Source organism: Hyperolius riggenbachi, chromosome 4, assembly GCF_040937935.1.
Source record: "Hyperolius riggenbachi isolate aHypRig1 chromosome 4, aHypRig1.pri, whole genome shotgun sequence".
In the NCBI taxonomy this organism is placed as follows: domain Eukaryota; kingdom Metazoa; phylum Chordata; class Amphibia; order Anura; family Hyperoliidae; genus Hyperolius; species Hyperolius riggenbachi.
This window is the reverse complement of record NC_090649.1, coordinates 233,084,840-233,107,137: the sequence shown is the minus strand read 5'-3', so window position 1 is coordinate 233,107,137 and position 22,298 is coordinate 233,084,840. Positions and strand designations below refer to the sequence as shown.

At 46.0% G+C, this 22,298-nt stretch overlaps 1 protein-coding gene across 1 annotated transcript in view; it reads left to right on the top strand.

Annotated features, from left to right (window-relative positions):
• Positions 1 to 254: 254 nt before the first annotated feature.
• LMBRD1 (LMBR1 domain containing 1) overlaps positions 255 to 22,298 on the top strand; it is a 289,978-nt gene continuing 267,934 nt past the window's right edge. The window contains exon 1 of the mRNA XM_068281447.1: positions 255 to 410. Coding sequence (XP_068137548.1) covers positions 351 to 410 — 60 coding nt within the window. The 5' untranslated portion in view covers positions 255 to 350. The remainder of the gene's footprint in view (positions 411 to 22,298) is intronic.

Below are 22,298 nucleotides of genomic sequence, written 5' to 3'. Positions count from 1 at the left end.
GACCAGCATTCTAAAGCCGAATTGAAGCATGTAAACTCCCATAGACTGTGTTTATAAGGACTCATAGATAGAGCGTTTTTACTGTGTTTTTAGTGTGTGCTCATAGAAGACAAAGAAAAGTACATGCAGCCAGGAACTCGAGGCACTTTTCCAGCAGAACGCCTCGCATCGTGCGTGCCAGTCACCAGTTGCTATGGTGACTAGACGCTTAGAGCGGGCTCTGCTTTGCTATGTGATTCCAGGAAGAAGGCGGGGAAGATTGGATTGGCTGCTCGTGATCTCCCTTTCTCCTGATACACGCGCTGCTGTCACGCGGCTGTCAGCTGTCGGGAGAAACAGGAAGCGGGAAGATGGCGGCGGGGTACACGGACTTGCTGATCGGATGGTTTATCTTTGGGCTGATATTGCTGGTAGGCAGCTTGGTGCGCTGGCGTCTGATGTTTGGCGCGTGCCAGGGCTTCCGCGTCCGCCCATTGGGGGAAGTGTGACACGCGCTTCCTGTAACATTGGCACGCGTGTGTTGCCCTGCCAGGGTTCCAATGGTCTCTCTTGCCTGCCTCTCTGTATATGAAGCTCTCCTGGGGGGGTTGTGCTGTCTCAGGGGATACTTCCGTTTGCACTTTTTTTTTTAATAGATCTTTATTCGGATGAATATCCCATTCCATCCGGATTTGCTAAATTATTGTCATAGTGTTTGTAACCCTTTTCTATAATAAAGTAGCATGATGTGCTGTGGCTGCAGTTGTGTTCAGAGTTAATTGGCTGTAATGCTCAACAAGTGCCTTTTATATACTATACAGCAACCTTTGTGGATGAGCAGTGTATGCTGTGGTTTGTTTAACAAAAATATTGACGTTCTGCTTCTGTTTTACTGGAGTTGAGCATTTAGTTTGACAAAAAACTTTTTTTCCTACCATAATTGTGGGAACAGATTAAATTTGCATAGGCAAATCAAATTTGTAAGCTAATCATTAATGTGTACTAGAGCTGTCAGTATAGTAAGATTCAATACTTACCCGGGCACATGCGCAGAAGACGCTGACTGACGCGACTGAACTAGTTACCGGGACTGATTGTGGCTGAATGGCAGACTGCGGAAGGACGACAAGGGACTCCCACATGTTTATGGGGCTGGAGGAAGCCCCGGGTAAGTATCGAACCTTACCATACTGACAGCTTTGGTTTACTTAAACGGCTTTTGGACTGTGTTTCTGGCCCTTTAAAGGACATCTAAAGTGTTTATTTATTTATTTTTTTAAACCTATTTTGGTTCCTGGACGTAGAAACTACGCGTGCACGCGCGCTTCCGGCCCGCGGTTCGTTAGCCAGGCAATCAGTGAATCGGGCTATGGTGCCCGATCACTGATTCCTCTACCCCGCTGAAAAAGCGACAGCTTCTCTCGGAAGCTGCGCCTTTTCTGGCTGTTCCCTCCCCGATGCGTCACTCTAAGCGTGTGTTACGCTTAGAGTGACGTCATGTAAACAAACTCATGGCCGCCATCCTGTGGCCAAAAAGTAAAACTACAACAAAAAGTGAAAATTTTTTAAATCAACACACAATTACATTAAAAAAATATGGTTTACATCCCACCCTCCGAAAAATACCCAAATAAAATGTTTAATATAAAAAAAAACCCCATTACAATAAAAAAAAACATGTAAATATTTACCTAAGGGTCTAAACTTTTTAAAGAGACTCTGTAACATCAAAAACCTCCCCTGGGGGGTACTCACCTCGGGTGGGGGAAGCCTCTGGATCCTAATGAGGCTTCCCATGCCGTCCTCTGTCCCACGGGGGTCTCGCTGCAGCCCTCCGAACAGCCGGCAACAGACCCGACTGTAGCTTTAATATTTACCTTTGCTGGCTCCAGCGGGGGCGCTGTGGCTGCTTTCGGCACGGAAATAGACGGAAATACCCGGTCTCCGTCGGGTCCGCTCTACTGCGCAGGCGCCGGAAACTTGCGCCTGCGCAGTAGAGCAGACCCGACGGCGATCGGGTATTTCCGCCTACTTCGGAGCCGACAGCCGTCAGAGCGCCTGCGCAGGAGCCGGGAAGGTAAATATTGACGTCACCGCTGCACGGAGGGCTGCAGCGAGACCCCTGAGGGATGGAGGACGGCGTGGGAAGCCTCATTAGGATCTGGAGGCTTCCCCCACCTGAGGTGAGTACCCCCCAGGGGACGTTTTGACGTTACAGTTCCTCTTTAAATATCAATGTAAAGATGAAATATTTCTATATATATTTTTTTTTTATTTTAAACTTGTAAATAGTGATAGATGCAAAACGGAAAAAATGCACCTTTATTTCCAAATAAAATATTGCCGCCATACATTGTAATAGGGACATAATTTTAACGGTGTAATAACCGGGACATATGGGCAAATACAATACGTGAGTTTTAATTATGGAGGCATGTATTATTTTAAAACTATAATGGCTGAAAACTGAGAAATAATGAATTTTTTCCGTTTTTTTCGTATTCCACCTGTTAAATTCATTTACAGTAAAGTTGCTCTTAGCAAAATGTACCCCCCAAAGAAAGCCTAATTGGTGGCGGAAAAAACAAGATATAGATCAGTTCATTGTGATAAGTAGTGATAAAGTTATAGGCTAATGAATGGGAGGGGAACGTTGCTCAAGTGAAAACGACGGAAGGCAAATGGGTTAAGTATAACTTACCTGGGGCATCTTGCAGCCCTTCCCCCCCCCCCCCCCATGACCTGTGCCCTTCTTCTGTGACCCTCCAGCCAGCAGCGGCGATCTCCTGAAATCTGGCTGGCTATGCGCCTAGTTGTTGCATCCCTGTGCATGGCAGCGTTCTGAGCATATTTATACCTTTGAAAAGGACTAAGTATACTATAATGCAATCTCAAATAGGCAAAAAAGTCTCTGAAAAAACTTTATTAACACACGTACAAAAAATAGAAAAAGTGGTTCTTCAATATCACAAGGTCTAAAAAACATTGGTTGGTTTGGAACAACAATTGGTTGTTATATACAATAACAATTGTTATTATATACTATTTTTATTTTTAAAATTGGGTATTACGGCCTGACGAAGGGCACATACAATTCTATACAAAAGCCCGAAACGAACATGTGTCGTTGCCTTGAAGTTTAAATGCCCACAAAGCTACAACCAATTGTTGTTCCAAACCAACCAATGTTTTTTAGACCTTGTGATATTGAAGAACCACTTTTTCTATTTTTTGTACGTGTGTTAATAAAGTTTTTTCAGAGACTTTTTTGCCTATTTGAGATTGCATTATAGTATACTTAGTCCTTTTCAAAGGTATAAATAAGCACTAAAGGGCAAGGTGGATTGCCCCAAAAAGGACTGTGTTCTTTGATCCTTCACTTTATAAAGGATCGTACCCCAGAATTTGCTGTTTAACAGCGTTCTGAGCATGGCAGTGCAGGAAAATCGATACTACTGTGCCTGTGCAGAACACTCCTAGCAACGGCCACGATCGCATACCTCCCAACATTTTGAGTGTCGAAAGCGGGACACTTAGGCCACACCCCTGGCCACACCCCCAACCCCATAGTCACGGCCACAATTTTTTTTTTTTTTATTAAAATTTTTTAATTAATTACTCCCGAAAGGGAGGGTGCCGGTGGAGAGGAGGGTGGTGAGGGTGGCCGTGGGTGGGCAGAGAGGGGGGGAAAAAAAACCCGATTGAGGCACCAGCCCGGGATACGTACACGGCATGGATGCCCGCCGCTATTAAGCTTCTCCCTCCCTCCCTCCCTCCCTCCCTCCCTCCTAATGTGCCCCCAGTGTCCCCTTCCCCTCCGCAGAGTAAACAAATGTGCAGCGGAGCAGGCTGTAACTTAACCGTTGCCTCTCCTGTCAGGTTTAGCCAGGATGCAGAAGCCGCGAGAAGAGCAGATGGGATCCCAGTACGTACGCAGCGGAGAGGCAACGGTAAAGTTACAGCCTGCTCCGCTGCACATTTGTTTACTCTGCGGAGGGGAAGGGGACACTGGGGGCACATTAGGAGAGAGGGAGGGAGAAGCTTAATAGCGGCGGGTATCCATTCCCCCTCTCTCCCCAGCGGCCGGGACAAAGGGGGGGGGGCAGCGCGGGACAGCAGGAGGGCCCCCCAAAATCGGGACCGTCCTGCCGAAAACGGGACGGTTGGGGGCCCTGCGATCGGCCAGCTTTCAGGGGTCGCCGCTGCTTGCTGGAAGGTTGTGGAAGGATGGCGCTGGTATGGGGGGGGGAGGGGCTGCAAGAAGCCCCATGTAAGTTAAACTGTTTTTTATTTTTTTTCAAGCTGAAGTAACACTTTTTTTTATTTTCCCTGAAAGGACCGGAATTCAGAACGTCCTCTCTGCGCTATATGATACACAACAGCATAATAACCTTTTAAAGATAAAACATTTCTTTCTTACAGATACAAATCCTACAATCTGCACTGTTTTTACTTCCTGATACATGGGAGCAGACATATCGTTAACCATTTAACATATCGTTAACCATATATCGTAATATGTGGCAGTGCTGCGTAATATGTTGGCGCTTTATAAATAAATAACCTGTGCTTTCAAATTACCTTATCTGCTGTGGCAGTCATGTGACTCAGGGAAGAGATCAAATTACATCTTGTGATTAGTCACAGATGAGGGGGCATTAAAGGACTTCCGAGGCCAAAGAGATGAAAAATACACAATACCTTTTATATATATGGATCCACGGAGGACGTCCAGCGCGTCCTCCTCACCGTAGCGCCGTCATTGCTGCCTTTTCCTATCACCCCCGGCTCGGCCCGACCCCACTGAACGGGTCGCATAGGGTGCCACTACTAAGATGGCCGCCGCCTTGAGCCGCGGCTGCGCAGTACGCTTTGCCCTTAGTGCGACTGCGCAGCCTTCAGCCCGCCTCCCGCAGCGTACGGATTCCGCAATGCTGCCCCAGCGTATGTCGGGCGCGCTCACATCACTGCGAGCAGTGCATGTGAGGACGCGCCCCCTTCACAGTACAGTATACGGAGACACGCTGGGGGAGCGAGCATTGCATTATACTATTGCTAGCGTGGAGAAAGTAAGTTATTAGCCTTGTCAAAGTTTGATTTGTGGGGTCTGATTTTTATTTTACTTCCATAAAAATGCCTAAAATCATGTTTTTATTTTAAAAATGTAAAGGCAAAAATTTGAGAATATTTTTAAAGGGCCCATACCCAATTCACTGTAATCATACTGATAGCTGCCTTTCTATATATACATACACATATGTGTGTATATATATATATATATATATATATATATATATATATATATATACACACATATGTGTATGTATATATAGAAAGGCAGCTATCAGTATGATTACAGTGAATTGGGTATGGGCCCTTTAAAAATATTCTCAAATTTTTGCCTTTACATTTTTAAAATAAAAACATGATTTTAGGCATTTTTATGGAAGTAAAATAAAAATCAGACCCCACAAATCAAACTTTGACAAGGCTAATAACTTACTTTCTCCACGCTAGCAATAGTATAATGCAATGCTCGCTCCCCCAGCGTGTCTCCGTATACTATACTGTGAAGGGGGCGCGTCCTCACATGCACTGCTCGCAATGATGTGAGCGCGCCCGACATACGCTGGGGCAGCATTGCGGAATCCGTACGCTGCGGGAGGCGGGCTGAAGGCTGCGCAGTCGCACTAAGGGCAAAGCGTACTGCGCAGCCGCGGCTCAAGGCGGCGGCCATCTTAGTAGTGGCACCCTATGCGACCCGTTCAGTGGGGTCGGGCCGAGCCGGGGGTGATAGGAAAAGGCAGCAATGACGGCGCTACGGTGAGGAGGACGCGCTGGACGTCCTCCGTGGATCCATATATATAAAAGGTATTGTGTATTTTTCATCTCTTTGGCCTCGGAAGTCCTTTAAACAGGTTGGGCCTGATTCACAAAGCGGTGATAACTCAGTTATCACGCCTAAAAGACTTTAGGCGTGATAACCTTTGCAACGCTGAGTTAGCACCGCTTTGTGCTCTTTATTGCGCGCAAAGTCCCACGCGCAGTCGCTCAAATCCACGCGCAGCGCCCATAGGGTTTAATGGGCACATCACGCTGTGCGACTGCGCGCGCAAAACTTTGCGCGCGGGAATTTTGCGCAAGTTTCTTCTTATCACGCCTAAACTGAGTTTCGGTGTGATAAAGGGCTTTTCACTGGCGTGCAAACAGTTTGCACCGCTTTGTGAATCAGGCCCGTTGAACTCTCTAAATATATACCGGCTGCATTTCTCTGTTTTCCTTCTGTCTTGTGTAAGAGTTCAGGTCCAGAGCTGTGATCTGCTGGCAGTGATCACAAAGTCAGGAGCCATTGAAAACTGCTCCTGACGTGCGCATGGAACTCAGCTGTCGCTGGGACAGCGGCGCGAACATGACACAAATGGTGGGATTGACGGGAGCGTGCTTTGGCAATTGTGTAATCTACGTATTGTTCAACTACTTCGGTATGGAAAGGGTTAATTGACTTTTTTTCTTTCTTTTTTTTTTTTTATTTTTTTTTTTTGTTGCTTCTTGAGCTGATCAGTCATCTGCAGCAAAGATCTGGTTCTGATTTTTAATGGTTTGGGGTGATCATTTATATGCTTTATCTATTAACCTTGTTGTCATTCACGTAAAACAGCAGACTAAAATCTTTAATATACTGTGTGTAATAAAGGCTTAGAAATGTTAATTTTTTTTCGTTTGCTTGATCTATGACAATATTTCACACTGTCACAACTTCTTTGCACTAAAATCGATAAGTGGCTGTGCGTTTTGTTATTCTTGTGCCACACATGCCCTTGAGTAATGCTCATTTAATGCAGGGTATCAAAGAAAGCTAAAACTGTGTTTTGTAGTATAATAATGCATTGCACTGCTCTAGTGGCTATGATGAGGCTTTCTTTTTATGCTACTGTATGTTTGATGTTCTACCATACTGAACATTATATGCAATTGCACTGTATATAGTTGAAGCTAGTCTAGTTGAGGTGTCCCAGCGGGAAAGTTTATTTATCTACTTTAACAAGATCTTTGAATCTGGAAAATGATTCACTCACTGATATATAAAAAAAACAAAACAAAAAACAGTGTTCTTCCTACTGGCGGTGCCTCATTAACAATAGGGATGGTGATCAATGATGCAAGATTATGCAAATGTTGTATGCATTAGTTTTACTCCATCCTCGCCACCAACCAAATTAGTTGAATAAAGTTGTGCAAGTAGAAGTGGGCACCAAAGCAAGCACCATGCACAAAGCCCAGAGGCGTCGGGAGAGGGTCCTGGTGTGTAATTCTAGAATTTACCAGTCAACGATTAAGACAATGTCATATTTCAGAGGGCAAATTAGTGGTCTATGTATGTACTTGTTGGGCACTTTGATTTTAGCAGCTGCGAGTTTGCCAAAGCGGCAGTTGTCTACAGTATCCGGTTTCTCATTGCATAATTGTGTTCCTTTCATACAGTTTAAAGTGCATTCCTCAAGCTGAATACTTTTTTTTTTCTTTTTTTCTTTAAACTCTAAATCCTATAAACTAAACAAGCCTTGCCCACAGCTCCTTTTGTAGTAAGGGCTTAAAGGGACACTTAAGCCAAATAAAAAAAAAAAGTTTTACTCACCTGGGGCTTCTACCAGCCCCCTGAAGCTGTCCGGTGCCCATGTAGACTCGCTCCGGTGCTCCTGGCCCCGCCGGCAGCCACTTCCAGTTTCGGCGACAGGATCCGACAGGCCGGGAATGCGAGTGATTCTTCGCGTTCCTGGCAGTAATAGTGCCCTCTATGCTGTTATAGCATATATCATATAACCGCATATAGGGCGCTATTACGGCCAGGAACGCAAAGAATCACTCGCGTTCCCGGCCTGTTGGCTCCTGTCGCCGAAACTGGAAGTGGCTGCCGGCGGGGCCAGGAGCACCGGAGCGAGTCTACATGGGCACCGGACAGCTTCAGGGGGCTGGTAGAAGCTCCAGGTGAGTAAAATTTAATTTTGGCTTAAGTGACCCTTTTAAGGGAGCTCAGACTGGGCAGGAGGAGGAGGTTACTAGCCAGAGATTTCAGAGGCGGAGGGGGGACTGAATTTACACACCGGCAAGCTGATAGCATCTCCAGCCCTCAGCTTGTGACAATGTGACAAACAGAACATGGCTGCCCTCATTGTATCACAGGAATAAATAATCATAAACTTTTGAAGCTGTTTACAGCTAGATATGCTGTGTAAACTATCTAAACTTTAGATAAGATATATAGACAAGTTATTTGTTATAGTTAGTTTTTCATCTCAGATCTGCTTTAAAGGGGAATTGGCTTGGCACAACATGCTGTGTATATACCTGCAATTAAACCTATCCTCCTACTTTTTCCATGAAAAAAATCTGTCAAAAATTGAGGACTAGCAGATAAGGGGGTGTACACACATCCAATTTTTATTGGACAATTACTACCCAATTTTACCACCCCCATGTAAAACGAGGACCAACGGATTGAATTCTACGAACAGTATGTTGCAGCGGTGCATTCCTGGACTAACGGCCTGGGGAGGCTAAGTCCGTCCCTGGACTTAGAATGGGTTTATGGGAATGTTCTCTCAGCACTAGGCAATGAAAACACAGTGCTCCCAATCCAAAAATGGCACAAGTTTTTTTTTTTTTTTTTAACCAGCAACTAACACAGTTGCAAACGCAAGTTCCCTGGAGCAGCTCAGTCCACACTACACACTGCTCAGATAAATCAGTTTGCAGTTTTACCATTTCCGGGGTTGTATACTGTTCAGTTCTCCCCGGTCAGCTGTTTGAATTCCTTCCAAAGCTCTGTAGTTTCTCAATGGCAATCATGTGATCAGCGTCCTTGCCAAGTAATCACATGGTGCGGCTCTCGCAGGGGTCTCTGAAACTAGTGTAGTGTTTGAATAACACCAGAAACAAGCATGTAATTAATCTCCTCAGATCTGACAATAATGTAAGAACGCCTGATCATCTGCATGCTTTTTCAGGGTCTATGGCTAAAATTATTAGAGGCAGATGATCAGCAGGATAGCCAGGCAACTTGGTATTGCTTAAAAGGAAATAAATATGACAGCCTCCGTATACCTCTTCCTACAGTTGTCCTTTTGAAGTGTTAAAGGCAGAGGATAAGCAGGACAGACAGTCAGGCAGTGTGCATTATTTAAAAGGAATTAAAGATGTCGGTCTCCATGTCCCTCTCTCCTCAGGTTCCCTTTAAGCAACCAAGTGCTTGGGATCAGCATGACCCCTGAGGTTGCTAGTGTTTACTTAGATATGTGAAATCTGTTTGAAGTGCAAGTTACTTTTATGTAGTAGTCGAAATGACACTTGCTCACTTCTCCAGCTGCCCTCTCCAGTCTTTCAGCTTGAGCTTAATAATGCTCAGTATTGAGTAGGTCAAGGTTCACCGCATAACAGATTGATATTAATATTAGAAATGTTATATTCAAATGTAAAGCTGGAATCAAACTCCCATCCTAATCTATCCTCTAAACTGCTCTAATGGTACGTACACGTCCTGATTTTCCGCTCAACTTGTTGTCCAACTTGTCGTTTGAACAACAAGTTGGACGTGTGTACGCGCAATCGAGTGACTGATAACAGCCGGTTTGCCCGATCCGCTTGGCGGATTAGTTGGACCAACTGTCGTTCAAATGACTGTCAGGTCCGTACTTGTGTATAAGCGACTTATAGTCCTTTATCCAACTAATAGACGTTCAAACAAACTGTTGTTTTATCAGTTGTTTAATCTAGTCCATTGTTCTATCCAGTCCATTATCAAGTTATTTAAATAACAACATAATAATTAGAATATCACCCGCTTTGTTGGTCAGTATGTACAGGACATTTGAAGGACTTGTTGTTTGCACTTAAGGCGCCGAGCGGATCTGTCAAAACCAGCCTTATCAGTCTGCCAAAAGACTGTAGACACAGGCAAACTGTCGGAAGAACGGCCACCCCGCCGGTGGGTCTGACGACCCATCGTTTGCAGTAATCCGGCGTGTGTACGCGCCTTTAGACATTTAAATGACAATCGGGCGTAAAGTTGGACATGTGTACGCACCTTAACACTGACCCTCTTACTACCGCAGAACTGTGTCCTAGGATACCATTGTTACGCAGACAATACACAACTTTACCTGTCCTTCGAGCCTGGCACACAAGACCCGTTAACATCCATCAATGCCTGTCTAGGGGAACTACAAAACTGGATGAACACCAGCTGGCTGAGACTGAACTCTGACAAAGCAGAGGTGTTGGTGGTAGACGGTCCACACATGATGGATAAAGTCCAAAACTCTTCCCACTTCAAACTAGCATATTGGGGGAGATACCGTACAGTATAAAGACTCTGCGAAACCTGGGGGTGATCCTGGATTGAAAGCTAACACTCAGACAGCAGGCATCTGCTGTTAAGACCTAATTTTTCTATCTGAGAAATATAGCAAGAATTAAGGGCTCGTTTCCACTCGGGCGAATCTGCATGCGTTTCCTGCATGCAGATTCGCTCAACCAATACAAGTGGATGGCGCTGTTTCCACTTGTCAGGAATTCTGTGCGGCTCGCTATGCAGAAAAAATCTGCACAGCAGAGCCGTCAGAATTCGCACGCCGCACACCCGCACGCGAATCGTCGGTAATGTAACTAAATAGGAAAACCGCAAGCTCTTTAGTCTTGCGGTTTTCCTGGCGTTTCCGCATGCGATTTCATCTTAAAACCCATGTCAATGCTTGCCGGCATTGACATGGTTAAAATCGCGTCGTTAAAACCGCGGGCGATTCCGCGTGAAAATCCGCATGGAAACGTCAACGAATCCGCAACCGCATGCGGATTTGTTGACGCGGTTTCCGCGAGCAAATCGCGCCGCTCAAGTTGAAACGTACCCTAATACCTAAACCACATATGAGCTGGAGACCTACCTGCGCAAGTTCATGCATTTGTATCCTCCCGTCTAGACTACTGCAATGCCTGTTCGTTGGATCACTGGATAAGATTGTTCGCCCCCTATAACAAGTACAGAATGCAGCAGCCAGACTCCTAGCCAATGCCCCCCGCAGCTCACACATCTCCCCAGTACTGCCAACTCATCACTCCTTGCCAGTAAAATGGAGAATCCATTTTAAGATCTGCCTGTTGACATTCAAGGCTTTAACCACCCTGGCGTTCTATTAAGATCGCCAGGGCGGCTGCGGGAGGTTTTTTTTTTTTTTTAATAAAAAAAAATCTATTACATGCAGCCAACTAAAAGTTGGCTGCATGAAAGCCCACTAGAGGGCGCTCCTGACGCATACTTCTGATCGCCTCCGGCGATCAGAAGTAACAAGAAGGTCCGCGATGAGCGGCCCTCCTTGTTTTGCTTTCCTCGTCGCCATGGCGACGAGCGGAGTGACGTCATGGACGTCAGCCGACGTCCTGACGTCAGCCGCCTCTGATCCAGCCCCTAGCGCTGGCCGGAACTGATTGGTCCAGCTGCGCAGGGCTCGGGCGGCTGGGGGGACCCTCTTTCACCGCTGCTAGTGGCGGATCGCCGCAGAGCGGCGGCGATCAGGTAGCACACGCGGCTGGCAAAGTGCCGGCTGCGTGTGCACCTTTTTTATTTGAAGAAAAACGGCCCAGCAGGGCCTGAGCGGCACCCTCCGGCGGTAATGGACGAGCTGAGCTCGTCCATACCGCTAAGGAGGTTAAACCACATGGGGCCCAAGTACATAGAGGATCTATTGTAGCTATATGTCCCTCCACACACCCTCCGCTCTGCCAATATGATTACTCTGGATATTCCCAAGATCCACTTAAAAATACTTGGTGCTCGGGCCTTTTCCTATGCAGCCTCTACTCTATGGAACTCACTTCCACAATCAATGCGGGAGGCTCCTTCCTCCTTTTCTGGACAGCTTAAAGAAAAGGCTAAAACCCACCTCTTTTCCCGAGCCTTTGAGTCTGCATAACGCAGGGTCACAGCGCTTTGAGTCCCCAGGGGGTAAAGCGCTATATAAATTATTATTATTATTATTATTATTATTATTATTATTATTATTATACCACACTCTAACCCTGCTACTACCACTGTGCTGAAGACTAACTTTTGTCCCACTAAACCCAACGGTAACCTTTTTATCATTACAGTCTTGCTGCTTACCTATTGGCGTACTTTCTTAATGTCATTGCCGTTGTGCTGCCGATAGACGATCATCTGCACTGTCACACCAAGGAAAGGAGAAATCCACATCATAAACAGCCTAGGTTAAGCCTCATTGGGAGGTTGGGGCTACATGACAATATACCGCAATATAGTTACATAGTTATTTAGGTTGACAAAAGGCATACGTCCATCGAGTTCAACCAGAGAACAAAGTAAAATACCAGCCTGCTCCCTCACATATCCCTGTTCATCCAGAGGAAGTCGAAAAAACCCTTACAAGGCAATGAAGGCATGGTCCAATTAGCCCCAAAAGGGAAACCTTACTTCCCAACTCCAGATGGCAATCGGATAGAATCCCTGGATCAACATCATTGGGCATTACCTGGTAATTGTAGCCATGGATGTCTTTCAACGCAAGGAAAGCATCTAAGCCCACTTTAAATGCCGGGATAGAGTTTGCCATAACGACTTCCTGTGGCAATGCATTCCACATCTTAATCACGCTTACTGTAAAGAACCCTTTCCTAAATAAATGGCTAAAACGTTTTTCCTCCATGCGCAGATCATGTCCTCTAGTCCTTTGAGAAGGCCTAGGGACAAAAAGCCCATCCGCCAAACTTTTGTATTGCCCGCTGATGTATTTATACATGTTAATAAGATCCAGTCTAAGGCGTCTTTTCTCTAGACTAAGTAAACCCAGTTTATCTATCCTTTCTTGGTAAGTGAGACCTTCCATCCCACGTATCAATTTTGTTGCCCGTCTCTGCACCTGCTCTAAAACTGCAATATCTTTCCTTTAATGTGGTGCCCAGAACTGAATTCCATATTCTAGATGTGGCCTTACTAGAGAGTTAAACAGGGGCAATATTATGCTAGCATCTCGTTTTTTTTTTTTTATTTCACTTTTAATGCATCCCAAAATTGTGTTAGCTTTAGGTGCAGCAGCTTGGAATGGAGTATGATTATTTAACTTATTGTCGATGAGTACTCGTAAGTCCTTCTCCAATATTGATGTCCCCAACTGTATCCTATTTATTTTGTATGGTGCTAGACTAGACCATTGGTACGACCAAAATGCATGACTTTACATTTTTCAACATTGAATTTCATCTGCCGTTTATGTGCCCATTTAGCCATCCTATCCAGATCCTGTTGCAATATGTCCCTATGTTTCTGAGAGTTGATGATTCTGCACAATTTTGTATCATCTGCAAAAATAGCAACATTGCTTACTACTGCATCTACTAGGTCATTAATAAATAAATTGAAGAGCACTGGACCCAGTACAGACCCCTGTGGGACCCCACTGCTAAGTCATCCATTTTGAGTATGATCCATTGAACACAACTCTTTGTTTTCTGTCCATGAGCCAGTTCCCTATCCATGCACACAGACTCTTCCCCAGTCCTTGCATCCTCAACTTTTGCACCAGACTTTTGTGGGGAACAGTGTGAAAGGCCTTTGCAAAGTCCAAGTATATCACATCTACAGCATTCCCAATATCCACATTAGCGTTCACTACCTCATAAGAGCTGAGCATGTTAGTCAAACAGGACCTGTCTTTAGTAAACCCATGTTGTTGCTGAGAAATAAGATTATTTTCTACCATGAAGTCATGTATAGTATCTCTTAGTAATCCCTCAAATAGTCTGCATACAACTGATGTTAAGCTTACAGGTCTCTAATTTCCTGGATCTGATTTTTTTTTTTTTGCCCTCCTTATGGGCCTATAGCTATAGGAAGTGTTTCTGATGCTGAACCCAGGAAAATCACCACCATAAATGTGTGAATTTTGAATAATTTACTGCATTCTACTCTGTTGTTACAGTTTCTCTTTAACCACTTGCCGACCGCCCACTACCTATGGGCGGCGGCGGCAAAGTGGCATGCCCAGGACCACGTAACGCCGATGGGCGTCGAGTCCTGGGACTCTTCCTGACCGGGGATCGCATGCAGTGATGCACGCTTATCCGCCGGCAATAGGCTCCGCCCACCCACGACGTCAACCTGCCGGTCGTTTGGAAGCGCTGGCGGGTTGTTAACCCCTCGTTTGCCGCGTTACAAGCGTGTAATACGCTTTGTAATGTATACAAAGCGTATTATATAGGCTGCCTCCTGCCCTGGTGGTCCCAGTGATCGAGGGACCACCGGGGCAGGCTGCAGCCACCCTAGTCTGCACCCAAACGCACTGATCTGCCCTCTGATTGCCCACAGCACCCCTCAGACCCCCCCCCCCCCCCGCCCACCCCCTCAGACCCCTGTTTGCACCCAATCACCCCCCTTATCAGTCATCAATCACTCCCTGTCACTATCTGTCAACGCTATTTTTTAGATTAATCCCTTAACTGCCCCCTGGGGGCTCCTGATCACCCCCCCCCCCCGCACCCTCAGATCCTCCCCAGACCCCCCCCCCCCTGTGTACTGTATACATCTATCCTCCCCTATAATCACCCATCAATCACCCCCTGTCACCACCTGTCATTGCTACCCATCAGATCAGACCCTAACCTGCCCCTTGCGGGCGCCTGATCACCCACCCACACCCTCAGATCGCCCGCAGACCCGCCGTCAGATCACCTTCCAAGTGCATTGTTTACATCTGTTCTCTCCTCTAAACACCCATCAATCACCCATCAATCACCCCCTGTCACCACCTGTCACTGCTACCCATCAGATTAGACCCTAATCTGCCCCTTGCGGGCACCCAATCACCCGCCCACACCCTCAGATAGCCCCCCATACCCGCTCTGATTAACTTGACAGTGCATTGCTTGCATATACTCTCCCTTGTAATCACCTACTGATCACCTATCAATCACCCTGTCACCACCTGTCACTACTACCCATCAGATCAGACCCCAATCACCCGCCCACACCCTGAGATAGCCCCCCCCCAGACCCCTCTGATCACCTCCCCAGTGCATTATTTACATCTGTTCTCCCCTCTAATCACCCATCAATCACCCTCTGTCACCACCTGTCACTGCTACCCATCATACCCATTAGATCAGACCCTCATCTGCCCCTTGCGGGCTCCCAATGACCGGCCCACACCCTTAGATTGCCCTCAGATACCCCCGATCACCTCCCCAGTGCGTTGCTTGCATCTATTCCCCCATCTATTTACACCCTGAGACACCCATCAATCACCTCCTGTCCCTAGCACACCTACCCATCAAATCGAGCCCTAATTTGCACCGTGTGGGCTCCTGATCACTCAGCCAAGCCCTCAGATCCCCCTCAGACCCCCTTCCGATTACCTCCCCAGTGCATTGATTGCATCTATTCTCCCTTCTAATCACCCACTGAGACACCCATCAATCACCTCCTGTCACCCCCTAGCACTCCTATCCACCAGATCAGGCCCTAATCTGCCCCCCTGCGGGCTTCTGATCACCCGGCCAAACCCTCACCCGCCCCACCGCAGTGACAGAATTTTTTTTTCTGATCACTGCTGGTACGATTTAATTGTGGCGAGACCAACCGTTATGCCACACAATACGCAACCGCCAATCCAAGAAGCTACTATGCCCAGCCTTTACGGTGGAAGCCACTCCAAGATTCCGAACGTAACATTTTTCGGGGCCTTCTCCTTTAACATGGGTCTAGTCAAAAAGAATGTATTGCGGTCTTATTGGTCTACGCACCCAATACATCACATGTCCATATTCTCTGCTGCCATGTCCAGGTCACGATTTGAGAACATCCTGCGCTTCCTGAACTTCAGTGCCAATAAAACCTGTCATCTAAGAGGCCACCCTGCTTATGACTGGTTCCACAAAATTCGGCCCCTCATAGACCACCTGTCATCAAAATTTGCAGATGCTTATTCCCCTGAACAGTCATTTTGAGGCATTTGGTTTCTAGACTACTCCTCACGGTTTTGGGCCCCTAAAATGCCAGGGCCGTATAGGAACCCCACAAGTGACCCCATTTTAGAAAGAAGACTCCCCAAGCTATTCCGTTAGGTGTATGGTGAGTTCATAGAAGATTTTATTTTTTGTCAAAAGTTAGCAGAAATTTACTTTTATTTTTTTATTTTTTTCCACAAAGTGTCATTTTCCATTAACTTGTGACAAAAAAAATAAAATATTCTATGAACTCACCATACACCTAACGGAATACCTTGGGGTGTCTTCTTTCTAAAATGAGGTCACTTGTGGGGTTCCTATACTGCCCTGGCATTTTAGGGGCCCTAAACCGTGAGGAGTAGTCTAGAAACCAAATGCCTCAAAATGACCTGTGAATAGGACGTTGGGGCCCCTTAGCGCACCTAGGCTGCAAAAAAAAAAGTGTCACACATGGTTTTGCCGTACTCAGGAGAAGTAGTATAATGTGTTTTGGGGTGTATTTTTACACATACCCATGTTGGGTGGGAGAAATATCTCTGTAAATGACTTTTTTTAATTTTTTTTACACACATAGGTCCATTTACAGAGATATTTCTCCCATCCAGCATGGGTATGTGTAAAAAATACACCCCAAAACACATTATACTATTTCTCCTGAGTACAGCGATGCCACGTGTGACACTTTTTTTTGCAGCCTAGGTGCGCTAAGGGGCCCAAAGTCCTATGAGCACCTTTCGGCTTTACAGGGGTGCTTACAATTTAGCACCCCCCAAAATGACCCCATTTTGGAAAGTAGACACCCCAAAGTATTCAGCATGGCGAGTCCGTGGCAGATTTCATTTTTTTTTTTTTTTTGTCACAAAGTGTCATGTTCCGCTAACTTGTGACAAAAAATAAAATCTTCTATGAACTCACCATGCATCTTAGTGAATACTTTGGAATGTCTTCTTTCCAAAATGGGGTCATTTGGGGGTATTTATACTATCCTGGAATTTTAGGACCTCATGAAACATGACAGGTGCTCAGAAAAGTCAGAGATGCTTCAAAATGGGAAAATTCACTTTTTGCACCATAGTTTGTAAACGCTATAACTTTTACCCAAACCAATAAATATACACTGAATGTTTTTTTTTTTTTTTTTATCAGACATGTAGCACAATAAATTTGGACAAAAATGTATATAGAAATTTTACTTTATTTGAAAAATGTCAGCACAGAAAGTTAAAAAAATCATTTTTTGGACAAAATTTGTGTCTTTTTTTGATGAATATTATAAAAACTGAAAATCACAGCAGCAATCAAATAGCACCAAAAGATAGCTGTATTAGGAACAAGAAAAGGAGGTAAAATTAATTTAGATGGTAGGTTGTATGACCGAGCAATAAACCGTTAAAGCTGCAGTGGTCTGAATGGAAAAAAAGTGTCTGGTCCTTAAAGAGACACTGAAGCGCGACTAAATCTCGCTTCAGCTCTCATATATAGCAGGGGCACGTGTGCCCCTGCTAAAACGCCGCTATCCCGCGGCTAAACGGGGGTCCCTTCACCCCCAACCCAATCCCCGCAAAAGTTGGTCGCTGAAATTGTCTTCCTGGAGGCAGGGCTAACGGCTGCAGCCCTGCCTCCAGTCGCGTCTATCAGACGCGCATCGCCGCCTCTCCCCCACCCTTCTCAGTGAAGGAAGACTGGGAGGGGGAGAGGCGGAGATACGCGCTGACAGGCGCGGTTAGCCCTGCCCCAACCAGGAAGCGCTCCCCCGCATTACGGAGGGGGTTTGGGGGGACAGGGACCCCCGTTAAGCCGCGGGATAGCGGCGTTTTAGCAGGGGCACACGTGCCCCTGCTATATATGAGGTCTGAAGCGAGATCTATTCTCGCTTCAGACTCTCTTTAACCTCCTTGGTGGCAACCCCGTGTGTGACACGGGGTAAGCCGCCGGAGGGTGCCGCTCAGGCCCTCCTGGGCCGATTTACTTAATTTTTTTTTTTGCTGGACGCAGCTAGCACTTTGCTAGCTGCGCCAGCACCCCGATCGCCGCCGCCGCGCGCCCGATCGCCGCTATCCGGTGCGGCGCGCGCCCCCCCCCCCCCCCCAGACCCCGAGCGCTGCCTGGCCAATCAGTACCAGGCAGCGCCGAGGGGTGGATCGGGTCTCCCAATGACGTCCCGACGTCGCTGACGTCGGTGACGTCATCCCGCCCTGTCGCCATGGCGACGGGGGAAGCCCTCCAGGAAATCCCGTTCTTTGAACAGGATTTCCTGATCGCCTATCGCCGGAGGCGATCGGCGGGGCTGGGGGGATGCCGCTGAGCAGCGGCTATCATGTAGCGAGCCCTCGGCTCGCTACATGATAAAAAAAAAAAAAATTTAAAAAAAAACTGTTGCGCTTCCCCCTGGCGGTATTTTTCATACCGCCAAGGGGGTTAAGGGGTTTTATGACTGCAGTCCTTAGGGCTCTTTCACACTCTCGCAGATTTTGTGCGTTAACGCAAATGGCTAACGTTTGCGTTAACCAAGGTACATTGAAAGTCCATAGATTTTCATTTTACCTTTCACACCCCACGCTGCGTTTCGATGCGTTGCGGTTCCGACGCACCTGGGCGCAGTTTTTCGTCCAACGCACATGCGAGCCGGAGTTTTCCGTCGGGTTTAATTACCAGCTACCGCCGCTGATTGCGTCGCACCGCAGATACCCGACGACACGCCGCAGGCAGACAACGCGTGCAGGAGAACGGCTCCTGCACGCGTTGTCTGATGTGAAAGAGCCCTTAAAGAGAATCTGTATTGTTAAAACCGCACAAAAGTAAACATACCAGTGCGTTAGGGGACAACTCCTATTACCCTCTGACACAATTTCGCCACTCCTCGCCGCATTAAAAGTGGTTAAAAACAGTTTTTAAAAGTTTGTTTATAAACAAACAAAATGGCCACCAAAACAGGAAGTAGGTTGATGTACAGTATGTCCACACATAGAAAAATACATCCATACACAAGCAGGCTGTATACACCCTTCCTTTTGAATCTCAAGAGATCATTTGTGTGTTTCTTTCCCTCTGCAGCTATCTTCCACTGAAGTGTCAGGCTGTTTCTTCCTGCAGATTGCAGACAGCTCTGCCTGTATAATTCCTCAGTATGTGAAAGCCCAGCCAGCTCAGAGGAGGATTTATCCAGCTTGTAAAAGATAATAGAGCAGAGAGAAGCTGCACTAATCTAAATAACACACAGGCAGTGTGCAGAGAGGGGCCTGGAGGGGGGAGATGCATCACAGAACCACAACACTGAAGAACTTGGCAGCCTTCCAGACACAGGCTGACAAGTCTGACAAGAGAGAGATAAGTTGATTTATTACAGAGATGGTGATAGTAGAACGTGCTGCAGTAAGCCAGGACACATTAGAATAGCTTTTGGAACTTGTAGGATGATAAAAAACAGGATGCAATTTTTGTTACGGAGTCTCTTTAAGTGGTTAAAGAGGAACTGTAGCAAAAAGGAGAAATCGATACATTGCAAAGTGAGAAGTTAAAAAATAGAGAGTTTAAGTAATGGTTGATATTCACCATGTAATTTTGTTCATATTTGATCCACGATGAGCCTGCATGTAATCATCTTTACTACTGGCAGACATGAAAAAAAAAGACAGACAGCACCAACTGCCTTTATTTATAAATACACCCCTTGAAGTGTACCTGAGATGGGTCTACAGGAATAAAATATACATACCTGGGGTTCCACCAGCCCCTTTCGGCCTTACCGCTCCCAGACTGTCCTCTTCTGACGTCCCGTTCGCCATCTACTGACCCTGGAAAATCCGTCAGTCAGGGCCAGTCTGTGCATGCACAGTCTGCTCCCCTGTCTAGTTCCCGTCTGCGGGAGCGTTGCGCCAGCACAGAGCGCTCCAGGCAATGTGGAAGTACGTGTGGCTGGGCTGTGCATGCACACTTGGCCCCAGACTGGAGGACTTTCCAGGGCCAATTGCAGGCGAATAGGAAGTCAGAAGAGGACGGCGTCGGAACGATCAGGCTAGAGGTACAAGGAAAACCCAGGTATGTATATTTTTATTCCTGTGGCCCCATCTCAGGGTCACTTAAATAACGTGATAGTCTACAAGGTTGTTCATTTTTTATTTTTTTTCTTTCCAAGATATACACATGCACAGAGGGAGATACTGGTTGCTTGGTAGTTGGAAACAGCTGTTATTTCCCACAATGCAACAAGGTTCACAGATGGCAAACTGTCAGGACCTAGGTGCTGACATCACACTGTGGGAGGGGTTTCACCACAATATTAGCCATACAAAGCCCCCAGATGATCCGTTTGAGAAAAGGTAAAGATTTTTCACGGGAAAGGGGGTATCGGCTACTAATAGGGATGAAGTTCAATCCTTAGTTACTGTTCCTCTTTAATGCATTTCTCCAGTTAGATACATTGGACTGCACATCTTTCTGTCTAGCCCTACTGACAACCACTAGCTTGTCCCAAAGTTATTTAACGCCTGCTTACGTGAACTACAGCAATGGATGAATGACAACTGGCTGAAACTAAATGCAGACAAATCTGAAGTCCTTCTGATCGGAGGGCAGCGCATGACAACAAAACAACTTAAAGGAATACTATCGATTGAAACAACTTTTTTTTTAATACTCTATATTAGTGTACACATTACCACCTTATTTATTCACCCAGGTCTCTCTCTCACTATCCCTGCTTAAAAATTCATTTCTCACACAGCTCATAGTAGTTTGGGTCATCCTGAGCTGCTTGGTTACTCTGTCACACAGCTCACAAATAGATTTTACTGTGTCACTCACAGCATGCAGGAGACCTGAGGAGAAATAGGCTGATCTGAGGTGGTAACAGATAACTAAATTAGCTGGAATATTGCTGGAATATAACAAGCTATAACACTCGTCTTTGTTTACACTCAGACTGGCTGCCTGCTTGAGGTGATTCACTCCAGGCTGCATCCACTTTACAAGCTGCCGAGAGGGGCAGACCACTGTCTACAATTAGCATTATTAGTATCTTTATCAGTCAAGAGAAGCAAAGATAATAAACACACATTGCTAGAATCTTTAACCCCTTACCACCATATCAACAAGATTCTTTCAGCAAGGTGATAATTTAAAGTATAAACTGAGGAGTTGATAGCAACTCCCCTGTGCAAAGACGTGGTCTAGCCCTCTGGGAGCCCAGTATTTAGATACATTTTGTATCCAACACTAACGCCAAAACTGACGGGGGATTTTACAGCTGAGAGGAACAGCTGTGTGAGGAATCAAATTACTCCTAGTACTTGTCCTATTGTGTGCTACAACATACAGCATTTCAAAATAAATGCATACTTTAATAGTATTCCTTTAACTTGAAGTCTTCACCACTGGGAATAGGAGGAACGGATCTACGCAGCTCCGATCATGTGCGTAGCCTGGGAGTTCTAATTGATGGGGATTTAAACTTCAAACTCACATCTCTGCTGTGGTGAAATCATCCTATTTTCACCTTAAGAACATCGCAAAAATCAAGCACCTAATCCCCCCCCCCCCCCAGAAAATCTACCAACTTTAGTTTATGCCTTCATTACTTCCCGACTGGACTACTGCAATGCTCTCTACACTGGCCTTCCAAAAAAGGACTTGTACCGCCTACAGCTGATACAGAATACTGCTGCCAGACTGCTAACCAACCAACCCTGTCACTGCCACATAACGCCAGTCTTACACTCCATTCACTGGCTACCTATAGAATGGAGGGTCCTATTCAAGATCGGCCTACTGACATTTAAATCACTGAATAATCTGGGCCCTGGATACATGAAAGAAATATTGCAGCTGCGTAGCAATCCCCGCATTCTCAGATCCACAGGTTCTAATAATCTAGTCATACCCAGAGTCTACTTGTAAACTTTTGGTCCCAGAGCCTTCTGTAATGCTGCCCCTACGTTTTGGAACTCCTTACCTCAACAGATCAGGACAGCTCCATCCCTGGACATGTTTTTAAATCCAGACTGAAAACCCACCTGTTCAGTTTGGCATTTACAGAAATATAACTTTTGTTGTGTGAATACTTCATCCTACTACCAATTACTGAATCTGAGAGAGCCTAAGCGCTTTGAGTCCTATGGGAGAAGAGCGCTATAGAAATGGTATTGTATTGTATTAACAACAATAACAATAATATTTATATAGCGCTTTTCTCCCTGGGGACTCAAAGCGCTGTGACCCTGCATTATGCAGTCTCAAAGGCTAGGGAAAAGAGGTGAGTTTTTAGCCTTTTTTTAAAGCTGTCCAGAGAAGGAGCCTCTCGTACTGATTGTGGA